The sequence below is a fragment of the Eulemur rufifrons genome, chromosome 28 (genome assembly GCF_041146395.1).
Source record: "Eulemur rufifrons isolate Redbay chromosome 28, OSU_ERuf_1, whole genome shotgun sequence".
NCBI lineage: Eukaryota > Metazoa > Chordata > Mammalia > Primates > Lemuridae > Eulemur > Eulemur rufifrons.
The window spans coordinates 44,925,098-44,940,859 of NC_091010.1; the positions used below are offsets into that span (position 1 = coordinate 44,925,098).

At 37.2% G+C, this 15,762-nt stretch overlaps 1 protein-coding gene across 1 annotated transcript in view; it reads right to left on the minus strand.

Annotated features, from left to right (window-relative positions):
• Positions 1–1,692: 1,692 nt before the first annotated feature.
• Positions 1,693–15,762, minus strand: part of ARHGAP19 (Rho GTPase activating protein 19) — a 50,636-nt gene continuing 36,566 nt past the window's right edge. The window contains exons 7-12 of the mRNA XM_069460174.1: positions 13,055–13,120; positions 11,621–11,812; positions 8,544–8,642; positions 4,336–4,446; positions 3,708–3,786; positions 1,693–1,697 (exon numbers count right to left, since the gene is read on the minus strand). Of these exons, the coding sequence (XP_069316275.1) occupies positions 1,693–1,697; positions 3,708–3,786; positions 4,336–4,446; positions 8,544–8,642; positions 11,621–11,812; positions 13,055–13,120 (552 nt within the window). The remainder of the gene's footprint in view (positions 1,698–3,707; positions 3,787–4,335; positions 4,447–8,543; positions 8,643–11,620; positions 11,813–13,054; positions 13,121–15,762) is intronic.

Here is a 15,762-nt window from a genome sequence, read left to right on the forward strand (position 1 = left end):
GAAAAATAATATCAACCACTATGACTGACAGTACTTAAAAAAACAAAACAACAACAAAAAACAAACAAAAAACAGGCAGTTGAGCACAAATTTCATGTTTTTAAAAAAATGGAATCTGCCTAAACACACTGAAGGAGCAGTGGAGCCCACCTGGTTCTGCCTGTTTACTATACTGTAGAAGCTGGTTGGCTGGTTAGTGGTTTCCCCATAGTATTATTAAATAAGAGAGAGAGTGCATGCTTTGCACTCTCTCAGAAGGCACAGCTTGCAAATATATCATCCAGTGAGTGGGATTAGAGGTATCAGTCAGGTCACGGTATTAGTTAGCTTTCACAATTGAAAATGCAGCAAGCAAACTGCAAGTCCAAACTTTGCTGTAAGTAGTAATAACACCTGAAAATAAAATTCTGGGGGGATGACAGGAGAACTCTGGATCCTTCAGAGGAATCCTAGGTTGAAGGAGAAACAAGAGCATTAGACACGTTTTTAAACAGCTCTTTTTGCAAACATCCCACCTAAAAGCTAGAGAATCTACACTTAATATTTTCTTCAAACTGAGGGTTAAAGAATTTAACTGAGAATTTATGACTCTCTACTAAGTAAACATCACCAGTCTGCTTGATCTAATCTCAGTTCATTAAGTCACCTTAATGGCAATAACAGCTTACACTTAGAAAATATGTATTTTGTGCAGGGTGCTGCTCTAAGTTCTTTACATACATTTATCTTATTTATCCTCACAACAACCAAGTGCATGAGGTAATATTCCTTCCATTTTACAGAGAATCTGCAGTCTACACAAATTAACTTGCCCCAGGACACATAGCTATTAAGCAGCAAAACTGAGAATTGAACCCAACTAAGTGAACACAGAGCTCACGCTCTTACCACCATTACTCCTCTCATGGGTGAATGTTTACTAAATGCCCACTAGATACAGGCACTGTGGAAGGAAGAGAAGAGCAGGGGATAGGAGCCACAAATATATTTAGTCTGACCCTTGTCCTTCGGAAGAAAAACTAGCTACAGAAAGAAGATAATACATACCAAGTAAACACAATAAATCATATTAAATGTCAACATTTTAGCAGAGTCAAATAAGAGTTCAAAGGAAAAATTAATTATATATGGCTGGGTTAGCCAGAGAAAGTTTCAAAGGCAAAGTTGCTGAAAATCATGCCCATTAATAAGTAGGTGCTAAATCAGTTGTTCTCATCTGGAGGTGATTTTGCTCCCTCCCTGCCCTGGAGGACATTTGGCAATATCAGGAAGCATTTCTGGTTATCAAAACTGGGGGAAGGGTACTACCGACCTCTACTGGGTAGAGGGCCAGGGATGCTGCTAAACATCATACAATGCACAAGGCAGCTCCCCACAAAAAGAATTCTCTGACCCAAAATGTCAATAGTGTGCCAAGGCTGAGAAACGCTGTGCTAAATAAAAGTCTTTGGGGATTATGCTATTGACGATTATAACAAAATTACATTATCTTATTCAAAGAATATTTGTTACTTTTATTATAAACATCACTATCAAAAACAATCTAGGGTTGTATATTCATCGTTGTGTAAAAGAAATACGTGGCAAGCACCTGGATCTGTGGGCTTGCAGACTGGCAGAGAGTTAAGACCTAGAGCCGACAGTTTGGGAGCAGTGATCGTACAGAGAACAGAACTGAGCTGTGGAAGTAAATCAAGCTGTTAAAAGAGGGGAAAAGAAAGCAGAGAAACGGAGAGAACTAAAGATAGAACTTCGGGAAAAAAAAAAAAAAGTAGAGGGATAGGCAGACAACGGTAAGCCACTCAAGATACGGAAAAGAATTAAAGAGGAAAGAGGAGAATAATAACAATGCGGCATCATGATGCCAAGGCAGGCGTTTTAGGACAGAGAAAGGATCAGGAAGACAGTAAAGTGAAAACGCTGTTGCCGGATCCAATCAAAGGTCATTCATTACCTGTGAGCCTCTCCTTTTCTAAACCAACATTCTTGAGAATCTAATAAAAACTATCTATTCTCTTCCTCAGATAAATGCACATGTGCACCTACATAAAAGATTTCATCAACAATACCAGGAACTTTATTAGACTCTTTAGGAAGTCCACAGATAACAGGTCAAGAATCCCTACTCTAAAATTTCTTGGTGAAATGTTAAACTGGCTTTTTAAAATTTCATTTATTTCCAGAGTAGAGTTGTCAATATAGAAAGAGGTTTTATTTCCTAATTATCTTCAAAAATGAAAGCAACAAAGGTATAATTGATACAAAACAATGTCGCCTTCAAAAATAACTATGCTCAGTTTTGACTCATGGCTATACAGATAGAAATATTTAGATACAAATAACCCAAACACTGATCTTGCCTCAATCAGACAGCCCAGCCCAGAAATCAGAGGCAAAGAGGAAACAAACAGCAGTTCAGATAATTCAGTCAAGAATTAGTAAGAAAACTATACTGAAATCTAATTTTTTCCAGAAAAGAATTTACCCATAAGGATTTGGGCTTTTGTTCTTTTTATATTGCTGATGTCTCACATAGTAATTATGCTCACGTCTCAGTGGTAAAGTGATCATGTCAACCCAGAGATCACTTCGTCTGCCACATGAGCCTTAATAACAAGACCAAGTCTCATCCAGTTTTCTTTTGTAACAACTATTACCACTTGTTAAACTTTAACAATTAAAATGTGCTGCCAAGACATTATTTCAATTGAACCTCATGAAGCAGATGCAACATTTATCCTCATTTTCAGAGGAGAAAACTTAAGTTCAGAGAGAATGAACAGTTTTCCTGGGTCAGAGGAATGACGACTCAAATTAGGACACATCTGGTGGTCTTTCCAGTGATCCACCCAGCTCCTTCAGGGGAAAGCATATCAGCCATTTACCAGAAAAGCCTGGGACAATCAGCAGCCCTAGCATTAAATAATCCTGTCATGATATGATTTCCAGGCTCCTTCAGCATGAGCTGTTTATCTGGAAAGTTCCACTAATTAAGGCTAGTCTACACAGAAAAGGAACATAACTATTCCAAAAGCATACGCTCAGCACTGCTGTACTTGGTTTCACAAATTAGTTTAAACTTGTTTTTAATCTGCTTTTAAAAGGATTTTTTTAGGGGGGGTTATTTATTGTTTGGTTTTGAGACAAGGTCTCACTCTGTTGCCTGGGCTAGAGGGCAGTTGTCATCATAGCTCACCACAACCTCAAATTCCTGGGCTCACAGGATCCTCCCACCTTAGCCTCTCAAGTAGTTGGGATTACAAGAACACACCACACCCCGCTAATTTTTCTATTTTTTTGCTGGGACAGAGTCTTGCTGTGTTGCTCAGGCTGGTCTGGAACTCCTGGCCTTACATGATCCTCCCACTTTGGCTTCCCAAAGTGCTAGGATTACAGGCGTGAGCCACCACACCCAGCCATCTAACAAGTATTCTTAGGATATTTTACCCAAGTGTCCTGTCTGTCCAAGAACGCAGGAACTGTGAGGTCTGTGTTCACAGCTCCACCCCTCAGTACCTGGAACAGTGTTGAGTGGATGCTCAATAACCACCTGGTGAACGGATTCATGGCAAGGGCCTGTCCTTGTAATTTTTATATCATTTCTGACTATAACTTTACTGCACTGGGAATTCGAAAACTGCTACTGACTGACTAGATGCAGAAATAAATTGCATTTGGTAAGAACAGAGAATAAGCACAATTAGTACCTTTTTTCCCCTCTTTCTTCCCCTCAGACCATTTCAATCTTGTTGGTGTGATCGTGACAGCTGGGGAGCCAGAAAATAACTGTAATAAAAAAATGTTACAGTGGCTTAAATGTTTTAATGTCATTCCTATTGATAGACTTTACTAACAGAGGAATTATTTACTTGATCAATTTCAACAGAGAGAGTTTTACCATGACTGACATATTCATATCTCATTCATCTTAACTGATTAACTACTGGCTTAATGAAGTAGGCATGGCTGGGATACCTTGAAAGACTACCCCACAGGTGATGCAGAGCCAAGGAGTCCTGGCCCAAATGTCACCTGGCCTATGGAGCCTCCCAGTAAAAATTAACCACTGTCTCCAAGACTTGTTTATGGAGCCATTGTACTGTATTGGTCACCTGTTTGTGACTAGCTATATCCCTCTTGAACTCAAAATGTGTTTGTGGAATGAATCAATGAAAACCTACAGAAAGAAGGTAGCACAGATGGAAGGATTAATTGAGAAAAAGGCATTTGAATGGCCCAAAGAAACACAGTACAACAGATGACAGTACATAAATTTTCCTCCTTTCTAAACAAATGTACACATACAGAGACAAAATCCAAAGAACAGTATCTTACTAAGTTCATATTTTCTTTGCTGGCTCTCTTCAATTCACCGATGGCCACAGATTCTGGGGTAGGGTACTTGTTTTTCTTTTCTGACATCATTTGATTTCCCAGGACCTTCCGCTAATTTAAGAACAGAAAATATTTGATTTATAAACATCTATTTTATCTACATTACAGCTACATGGCCTTCAAAATTATAATTTCCTTAGATTAAAAAAAAAATCAGCATTCTGATAAATTTTTTATGGACCCTCCCAGGCTATCTTATTCAAGAGAGGCCAAAGCTGTTACCAAAAACATGTGAAATCATTGCCTCTCTTTAAGTGATCACTTTTCCTAATTTAAAAGGGCTGATATGTTAGAAGCAACTTTATAGTTGATGTAAACTAGCTAACATGGGCCAATTACAGTATACCTCTGAGACCATAAAAGAAATGCCAGTTACTTACCAGTATAATTTTTTTTCCCATAGTTGTGTTGTCTCTGGCAGCTGTTTAAAAAGTCCCTTCTTCCCTCCCCACTAAGGAATACTTTAGGCTGGATCTACTCTAAGACTTTGCTTGCCTGTCATTTCCTCACATAGGATTGGAAAATTTGGAGAAATTCTATAAGAGTTCCTAATACAGCCACAAGAAGGTATAGGCCTTATTAAGAGGGTCGCATGACTATACTGACATTCAAAGCAAGACTAAAAGCCCTTTCTTCTCTGAACAGCTTAGAAGCTGATGTAACCTAATGTAACAGCTGACAGTGACAATTCTACCATCTTTGGAGAAATCTTCCCCTTTTTGCCCCTAAGAGAATAATTTTGAATGCCAAAAAAAAAGAATATATCAAAACCAGAACATTAAACTCTACATTATAAATATCAGCAGCAATACTCAGAACATTCTGATGTAATACATTATTTACATGAGGGGAGTTCTGGAGGAAAAGAATCTAGCCAAAGAGGGATTAAGGCAGGATAGATTGTCAATTATATCTTAATAAAGCTGGGGAAAAAATTAATTTAAAAAATTTTTGTTTAATTTTTTAAAAAGCAGGATAGAAATCAAATAGCTAAACCACAGACGTGCTGGAAAAATAAGACCAGTACATCTTCCTTTCGGACGTTGGGTACAGTACCACCTCAGCCTAAGCTGAAATGGGGATTCCAGGAGCCACAGGACTCGTTGTAAAGCTTCCAATGAATTTTTCAAAAGACATTTCATTACTCCATGCAGAACAACTGAAGAAAAACCTACATCTATTATTAGCTCAAAAATCTCTTTGTTTGTAATGAAAACACTTAACACCCCTGTTATATAAAATTTGCTAACATTGATGTTTAAAATTATTATTCTAAAATGTTTTATCCTGATAGAATTATAAACTGTTTTATAAACACTAAAGTTCTAAATTCTCTTAGTAAAGAATTAGGCAGCTGCCAAGAAGATACTATATATTTACATTTCAAGAACAATTAGCAATACACCTAAAGCCAACTGCAAGAAAAGAGCTCACAAAGAAAACTACACCAATTTAACTTCAGTTAAAGAAAAAACATTTATTTGACTATCACATACAGAAACACTTATTTGACTATAACTTTTCTGTTTATCGATCATCTCTATGACAGGGAAGTCAAAGGGAATGACAGACTTTTCCAATTGAGAAGGAAAAAAGAGGGTAAACTAAGGATGTTCACTTCACCAGCCATATCTAAGCAGGTGAATGTACTTCTCAGTTTCTTATTTGACTATAACTTTTCTGTTTATCAATCATCCCTATGACAGGGAAGTCGGAGAAAATGACAGACTTTTCCAATCGGAAAGGAAAAAAGAGGATGTTCACTTCACTGGCCATATCTAAGCAGGTGAATGTACTTCTCAGTTTCTAGCAAAGGGATTTTTTTTTTTAAGTATGATAAAATACACATAAAATTTACCATTTTAACGATTTTAAATGGTACAGTTCAATGGCATTAAGTACATTCACAGTATTGTGCAACCACCACCATTATCCATCTCCAGAACTTTTTCAGCCTTCCAAACAGAAACTCCGTATCTATTAAATAATACTTCCCATTCCTCTCACATCCCTAGCCTCTGACAACCACCCTTCTAGTTTCTGTCTCTATGAATTTGACTACTCTAGGTACCTCATTTAAGTGGAATCACACAACATTTGTCCTTTTATGACTGGGGCTTATTTCACTTAGCATAATGTCCTCAAGGTTCATCCACGTTGTAGCACATGTGAGAATTTCCTTCCTTTTTAAAAATGAATAACATTCCATTGTCTGTACAGACCACATTTTGCTTATCCATTCATCTGTCAATGGACAGTCAGGTTGCTTCCACCTTTTGCCTATTGTGACTAATACTGCTGTGAATATCAGTGTACAAAGATCTCCTTGAGACTCTGCTTTCAATTCTTTTGGGTATATACCCAGAAGCGGATTGCTGAATCATAAAGTAATTCTATTTTTAATTTTTTGAGGAACTGTCGTACTGTTTTCCACAGCAGCTACACCATTTTACATTCCCACCAGCAGTGCATAAGGGTTCCAATTTCTCCACATCCTCATCAACATTTGTTATTTTCTGTTTTTTTGATAATAGCCTTCCTAGTCGGTGTGAAGTAGTATCTCACGGTGGTTTTGATTTACATTTCCCTAATGATTAGTGATGATGAGCATCTTTTCATGTGTTTCTTGGCCATTTGTATATTTTCTTTGGAGAAACGTCTATTTAAATCCTTTGCCCATTTTTCAATATGGCTGTTTTTGCTGTGTTGAGTTATAGAAGTTCTTTATATATTCTGGATATTAAACCCTAACCAGATATTTAATTTGCAAATATTTTCTCCCATTCTATGGGCTGCCTTTTCACTCTATTGAGAGCAAAGGAAATTTTGATGTCAAGCAAGCCTAATGTCCCAGAGCCCACTGGTCCCAGCAGATCAAGATTGATTGTGGGCCGGGCGCGGTGGCTCACGCCTGTAATCCTAGCACTCTGGGAGGCCGAGGTGGGCGGATCGTTTGAGCTCAGGAGTTCGAGACCAGCCTGAGCAAGAGCGAGACCCCATCTCTACTAAAAATAGAAAGAAATTATATGGACAGCTAAAAATATATATAGAAAAAATTAGCCGGGCATGGTGGTGCATGCCTGTAGTCCCAGCTACTCGGGAGGCTGAGACAGGAGGATCGCTTGAGCCCAGGAGTTTGAGGTTGCTGTGAGCTAGGCTGACGCCACGGCACTCACTCTAGCCTGGGCAACAGAGTGAGACTCTGTCTCAAAAAAAAAAAAAAGATTGATTGTGAATTCTATACATCTATAAATTATAACTAGGACCAAAATTAGAGTTAGATGAATCTGTAAATACTAATAGCTGCACCTTAAAGGAAAAAAAATTACAAGGTATTTATTTTTAGGGCAAAAATTTTAAATTTTTAGCAAAAGGCTCCTTAAAGTTGCTGGATTTATATATCTTAATAAAGATAAAGTAAAACAATTTTAAAAAGAAAAAGCATAACACAGAATACTGCTAATCTCTAAGTGAACCAGAACCTTGCCTCAGTTTACACATGGAAATTCGAACCCTATAATCAAGTTATCTACTGCCACCCGATGGCAATATTCCTTAACTACAAGTAAAAATCACCTGTGAAGACTTACAAATTGAATCTGCAGTGATAGCAGCAACAGCACAGAAGTATACTTTCTATTTGTTTAAAAAAAAAAAAAAAGACTTTTAATGAATTTGATACAAGGGAAGAGAATCCTACAACTGTTAAAAATTTTAAGCTTACAAACCTTTGAGATACCAAAGCTTACTAGCCTATTAGAAAATCCATTTTTTCTAACAATTCCCCTGGTCTCAACTTCCTCACTTCTCCATAGGTTTAGTAAATTGTGTAAAGAAGAGTATAGCTCGAAGTAGGTCAGGAAGCAAGAGAGACTTTTTCCACTGCTCAAGAATGAGGAGTCTGTCCTCAGTCCCAGAAAAGACCTTTATTTCTTTTATACCTCACTTCTCGATTGAGCCCCTTCCCTGATTTGAAACACAGCAAAATGCTTTGAAAAATAAGTTTTCCAAATCCTATCTATACCCTCTTACAAATTAACCCTTCATAGGATCCCAAAGAATAGGAGAAAACTGTTTATCCATAAGAAAAATCAGACTATTAAACTTCCTGACAGTCAATGCTGAAAACCACAGCACAGCATGCCTACCTTGATAAGTCCACTGAAGGAGCGTGAACGGGCCCTCTTCTGTACTCGGGGAGTGGAAGGTTCTCGCCCTGGTGTTTGGGTCAAAGACTGCTTATTAAACTAAAAGAAAACAAAGAGGACATTTTATTAATATTCTCCCATGAAGAGGTAGCATTTTGTGACAACAGTAGCTACATGTAAATATCCAGAAGAGTTCAGGAATAAGTGAGTCTGTGCACATACGGATTAGGAGGTCAACAAGCAAATCACAAAGGCAGAAATGATGCTGCCAAAAAGAAGTCAAATTTTATTAAAAAGCTCTGAGGGGTCCAGCACTTCACATTCCTTGAATATGGAATTATTATCCCTATTTTACAGACAAGGAAACAGAGACTTGGAGAGTCTATGGAATTTGCCCAAGACCCCTGGCTGGTAATCAAGATTTTTTGCATAAATATCTTGGACATAGAAAGTTACTGGCACAACCTAAAACAGTCCTTAATTTAACATAAATTGCATACAAAATTTTTTAAAAGTTATTAAAGCTCTTTAAATCAATATCTATCATGATTGCCTGCCAGCACTATCATCAGAGGAAATACATCAGAATGCAGACTTGTCAATGACATCATCAGCTTTCCATGTGGAGGTGTCTAAAGTAGAAAAAGGGAGGACAGGCATTGTATACTCTTATTCAATGCTTTGATTAGCCACTCATTTCCCCACTTAAAAAATAATAATATATCCTAGGGGTGCCATCCAAAATGAAAAAACAACAACAAAAAAATAATAACATAGTACTTAATTCTTCTCTTCTGCCTTTTCTAACTATATTTTTAAATTTTCTGAATTGTAAATTTGTATATTTTTATCAGTTCAAGTTCTAGAGGTTAAAAAATGACCTTTTTATATACAAATACCAAGAGGTTCTCAAAGTTAATGATCTCAGCAGACAGAAAATTTAGTCATCTCTAAAGAGCTCAGCTAGTAAGCATCACCTCTGAACACACTGGGACAAGTAAAAACCCATCATTCCTGATAACACTGGTAAGGGTGCAATAAGGTAGGTTTTCTCATATCCACTGTGGGGAGTGTTAATTGGCAAAATGTTCTGGGAAGCTATTTAGCAATGTGTATTCAGACTTTTAAAAATGCATATTAAAAAGTATACACCAAAAACAAAACAAAATGAAAAAAAAGTACACACCATCTATAAAATGCTCTCACTCACCCCCCTCAAAATTGAATTGGAAGCAGATCAAGCCTCTAGAAGTAAATCTAACTACCAGTTAATACAATAGCAAGTACAGTGGACTGAGGAACATGCTAAAAAATATCACAGGGATGCAATCAATTAAATCCAGACTGTGGGAAACAATTTCGTTTCTTCCACAAATAAAGTTTAAATAGAGTCATGCACTGTAAAACAACGTTTTGGTCAATGATGAACCACATACATGACAGTGGTCCCGTAAGATTACAACGGAGCTGAAAAACAGCAGTATTTAAAATGTATGCAAAGGCCGGGCGCGGTGGCTCACGCCTGCAATCCTAGCACTCTGGGAGGCCGAGGCGGGTGGATTGCTCAAGGTCAGGAGTTCGAGACCAGCCTGAGCGAGACCCCGTCTCTACTAAAAATAGAAAGACATTATATGGACAACTAAAAATCTATATAGAAAAAATTAGCCGGGCATAGTGGCGCATGCCTGTAGTCCCAGCTACTTGGGAGGCTGAGGCAGTAGGATCGCTTAAGCCCAGGAGTCTGAGGTTGCTGTGAGCTAAGCTGACGCCACGGCACTCACTCTAGCCTGGGCAACAAAGTGAGACTCTGTCTCAACAAAAAAAAAAATAAATAAAAAAAAATAAAATGTATGCAAGGAGCTTGCAAGCATGCATGAGAAAATGTTAATGTTGTAATGTTTAGTGAAAAAGAAATAAAATTTTAAAAGTATATGGTATGATCATAACTATGTGAAAATACATCCACATGACAAAGACTAAAAGAAATGCCTAAAATGTAAACACTAACAGGATGAGTGATTTATTTTCTTCTTCTCTATAATTTCCTGTTTTTCTAAAAAATGCAAAATAACGTTTTTCCTTTGAATTATCTTTAACCCTTAGTGTTCTTGTTGAGGAAAGTCATACTTGTCCTACATGAAACTGCTATTTTAATTTCTATCAAGAATTAAATCACTAGACTGCTTTGAATCTGCAACATTACTCAGCCAACACCCTATAAAATTCCAGTCATAGCACAATTTACTAGATCTCAAAGTAACTTCAAAGAGTTTTGTTTACACCTGGCCCTATGTTTGACATTAGGTATAAAATAAATAAATAAAAACAGACTCTTCCCCCAGAAAGTCCCAGTTGAATAAGAAGAAGCTTATTCTGCCTATTCAGCTAAAATTCAAGAGGTATTGAGACAAAATAAATTTCCTGAGAAAGAAACTACCCAAGTCTTTAAGATTTATTCAAACCACACTTTGAGTCCAAAAACGGCAAATGAAAGACCTAATTTTGTTCCCATAGCTCCAAAATAAACAAACTGAACCCCTAGAATTCCTACTTTCTAGTATCAGACTAAGACCTTGCTTTATCGTGTTTTCTAGCTGCAAACAACTCCGTTAGTAAGAGTCACCACTTATGCTCTGCGGTGCCAGCCACTCTACCTACATTAACTCTAATCTTTACAACCACGAAACATGGACATTACTATTACCATTTTACAAACAAGAAAAGTGAAATTCAGAAAGTTATTTGCCAAGAAAATCTGAAGGGTTTAAACTTTGGAACAATATACTATAACTGCTGGTCCTCTCTCAGCAAATTTGGTACATGACCAAAATTAGAGACACTCTAACCACACTTGGGTCCTCCTGTTTAACTGTAGAAATCCAAGAGTCTCCGCTCCTTTCTCTAGTGGGGCAGTAGCACAGAGATCACCACTGAGATTCCTTGCTTCCTTGGCTGAACCAAAGCTTGGCCCAATAAGAGCTCCAAATTAAATGAGATTCTTAACAATATTCCCTACTGATTCTACAACCATGATCACATTCCTAAAGCCCCATAATTATTTCCCTGCCTTCAGGCACCTGTCTGATAAGTTGTTTCTTCTTTGCCGACTCTGGCATATTGTGAACATGTTGGAACAGCTCTCTCAGTGCCTCTTCCGTACGCTGCTGGGTCTCCTCCTGATGACAGCAGGAATCTACCTGGCTCTGTGTCTGAGATTTTGCCAGCTGGAAGGACTTAGTGTGACATGAAACTGTCAGATCAAGGTCATCCTAAAGAAAATTTAAAAGAAAAGTAAATTCATATATGCTGCAGGCTTGTTTTCGGGTTCCCACAAAAAACTGGAACAAAAAAGGGAGGAGCAAGGATACAGTATATTCCTATACCCAGGAAAAAAATCTTAACAATATTATCAGATACATAGAACGTATTACTATAGGTTATATTAATAGCTCACTCCCATGACCTGCCCAGAGAACCTAAAGGCATTTAAAATATTGCCACCAAGAGTTATATTTGTATAAGGATTCAGTTTTCAAAACATCTTTTAATCTCATGTAATTCTCACTGCTATTCTTCAAGGTAAGCAGGGAAAGTATCACCATTTCCATCTGATAGAAGAAAAAACTGAAGTTAAACTGTAAATTTAAAGTCATCTAGATACTAAAGTGACGATCCACCCTGGAGCCCAAGGGCATTGGTTCTTGGCTGGTACTCCTTCCTACACAGGACAGCTTAATGTGACAACTACACAGCAGTGGTAGAGGAACAGAAACAACTCTCTAAGAAAAACCACACTCCAGTTAAACTAGTTGAAATCAAATACTGTTTTCCTGTCCACACTGAATATTTGCTGAATGAGAGGGAGAAACCAACAGGAGCAGAAAAAAATAGCATGACAGTTTAAGTTTCTAACCAAGGCAGGCTAAATAGAACTTAAAAAGTTTAAGCACTCAAAAAGTGCTTGTAACTTTTTTTAACTTCTTACTTTTAAAGCTCAATAATCGTATGTAATCTTCTGTTAATAAGCATCACATATTTCCTTATCTAAGCTCATGTGGTCTCAACTCTTTTAGCCATTTAATAGAGTTTTACTACACCACTGAACCTAAAATAAGAATGAATTACATAAAACTGTACTTTTGTTATTGTAAAATATTTAATACATTTGCTATATACAGATTGCTTCTATCACATGCTATAAGAATGTAGGACTTTATATAAAAATTTTAAACATAAAGTCTATGCCATCATTCTTATGCAGAAGATAGCATCCACCAGTGGAGAACTTCTGAAAGCAGACAAGAATACTGTATGTGGGGGCATTTTTATTTCAACAAATAACTTTCTTCTCAGTCTTTTTTCTTATGACAAAATGACTAAGTAATTTTGAGCTATAACACTAAAAACTTCTTATTTTCCATGGCTTTACTTTGAGTTCGTACTTTCGTTTTAAAACTCCACTAATCTTAACACTTTCCTTGTTTGAGTTAAGAGCAGTTTCCTATTCTCACCTTTGATGCTTGAGCTCTGGATCCCAAATAGTGCAATCTGGCACATTCCCGAATATAAGCAGGAGCCTGCACAGGACATAAAAGAAAACCAAGACCTAGTGGTTAGTAGGATCTAAAATTCTTTCAGACCACAAGGACAGTGGTTCTCATAATTATTTTACTGGCAGATTACTTAGGAAAAGCCAAAGATCTTCAAAATGCCCTCTTCCATAGCTTCCTTTCTCTTGCCACCAAATAGATATCTCAGCAAATGTGATGGGAAAACAGTGAGAAGATACCAATGTAGCTACTGCTGTTTTAAAAATCAAACATGACATTGATAGGCTGGGCTCAGTGGCTCGTGCCAATAATCCTACCACTTTAGGAGTCCGAGGCAGGAGGATCACTTGAGGCCAAGTTTGAGACCAACCTGAGCAAGAGTGAGACCTTGTTTCTACAAAAATTTTTTTTAAAAAATTAGCTGGGCAGCTGGGAGAGGTGGCTCACGCCTGTAATCCTAGCACTATGGGAGGCTGAGGCGGGAGAATTGCTTAAGGTCAGGAGTTCGAGACCAGCCTGAGCAAGAGCGAGACCCCCGTCTCTACTAAAAATAGAAAAGAAATGATCTGGACAGCTAAAAATATATAGAGAAAAAAATTAGCCAGGCATGGCGGTGCATGCCTGAAGTCCTAGCTACTCGGGAGGCTGAGGCAAAAGGATTGCTTGAGCCCGGGAGTTTGAGGTTGCTGTGAGCTAGGCTGATGCCACGGCACTCTAGCCCAGGCAACAGAGCGAGACTCTGTCTCAAAAAAAAAAAAAAAAAAAAGAGTACAACTAGTGTTATTCAAAGAAACCAAGGCTCCTTGGAAAAAATAATTGATTCCAGATCCAGGGCAGAGTAAGTACAAAGTGAGCTGGGACATTTTATACCAGAAAGGAAACACTCAAAGACAATGGAGTCCTGATAAAGAGATATAAGAGCCAGTTTACAAGGGCTATCACTGGCCAAATTTGGGACAATCTGAATATCAAAATTAATAACTGAAATTGACTCACACAGTGAATAAATAAAAATCCATGAGTCTAGAGTGATAATCATTTAAAAAGAGAGAAAATGAGACAAAAAAAAGGAAAGCTATTCTTCAAAGAAGAAAGTCAGCTAATAAAGATTAAATGACAGAATTAGAAAATCACAATTTTGTAATGCCCAATGTAATCACAGATTCCAGCAGTATTATCAATAGATGCTAAAACCATTACATAACTTATAATCACCCTACAGGTTATTTACTAATTGCAAAGGGAAAACTATACCTTTATTAATTGAGAGATCTAGCAGATTTCTATCAGAACTATCAGTTAGCAAAATCAGCATCACTAAGAGTGAGAAAATCTAATATTCTGTGCCTCCTAATGTGATGCAATATGACACAAACACACATCACCTATGAAGTATCTTTGCCAAAAATGCTTAACCTGAATCTAATTAAGACTCTAGACCTAACTCGTAGTTTATAGGAACCACATGGAAGGGGAGAAAGAAACAAGTTAATTGACCTTACGAAAACAATAAGACAAATTTAGAATGTGGGACATTCTACAATACAATTGACTTGAATGCTTCAACAAATCAATGACACGAAGAAAAAGAATAATGACTGTTCCAAATTAAAAGTGACATAATAATCAAAAGCAGTACATAGGCCTTTATTGGCTTATGTTGAAAAAAAAGCATCTATGAAATACATTCTTAGGACAGCTAAAGAAATGTGAATACGTACTGAACATTTGATGATATGAGATTATTATTAATTTTCTTAGATGTGATAATAGTACTGTGACCATTAAGCGAATATTCTTATTAGAAGATACATGCTTGAGTATTTAGGAATGAAGTATCACAATGTCTGCAATCACTTTCAGGGGTTCAGCCAAAAACAATAAAAGTATAAACATATACAGAGAGAGACAAAGCAAATGTGCAAAACAGTAACATTTGTTGAAGCTGAGGGAAAGTTATATGAATATTTGCTCTTTTACTCTTTTAACTTTTCTCCATATTTGAAATTTTTCATAATACAAGTTTATAAAAGATGTCATGACAAAGACATGATATCTGTAGTTTAATTTTTAACTTGGAAAACCACAAAGCAGAGTTTTAAACCAAAAGAAATTTTCTGCAGATCATATGGAGCAGAAAAAAAGAAAAATTTTCTGCAAACAAGAATGAAAGAACCCATACCACCTATTCTGCAACTGTCATTTAAAAAAAAAGACAAGATGACGGGAAAAAAACCTCTGCCCTCACACCAAAGATACTAGGAGCTGAAGGGTTATCTAAAAAGGGAACCAGTGACAGATAGGTTTACATGATAATCTGAGATCTTATGCACTTTACAATTCATGGAGAAACAACAAAGGACTGCTCAGGTAAAGTGGGTATGGCCTTCACTGTGCATACATTATAAACCCCTAGGAACACACGTGGTGGCTTCTGTTGGGGAGAGATAAAACATGTGAGTCAGATGGACTGATAATAGTGGAGGACCCAGAGCTAGAAATAGTTAAGAGGAATTTTAGGAAAGATGGTAAAACAGAAAAAAGTAAAAAAACACAGAACGAAGACAACACAGAATCTGAGGATGAAGGAGATAAAAAGTCCACTCAAAGAAGCCTGAGAACAAGAAGACAACACAAAAAAGCACAGAAAGGGCAGATCTAGGGTGAGG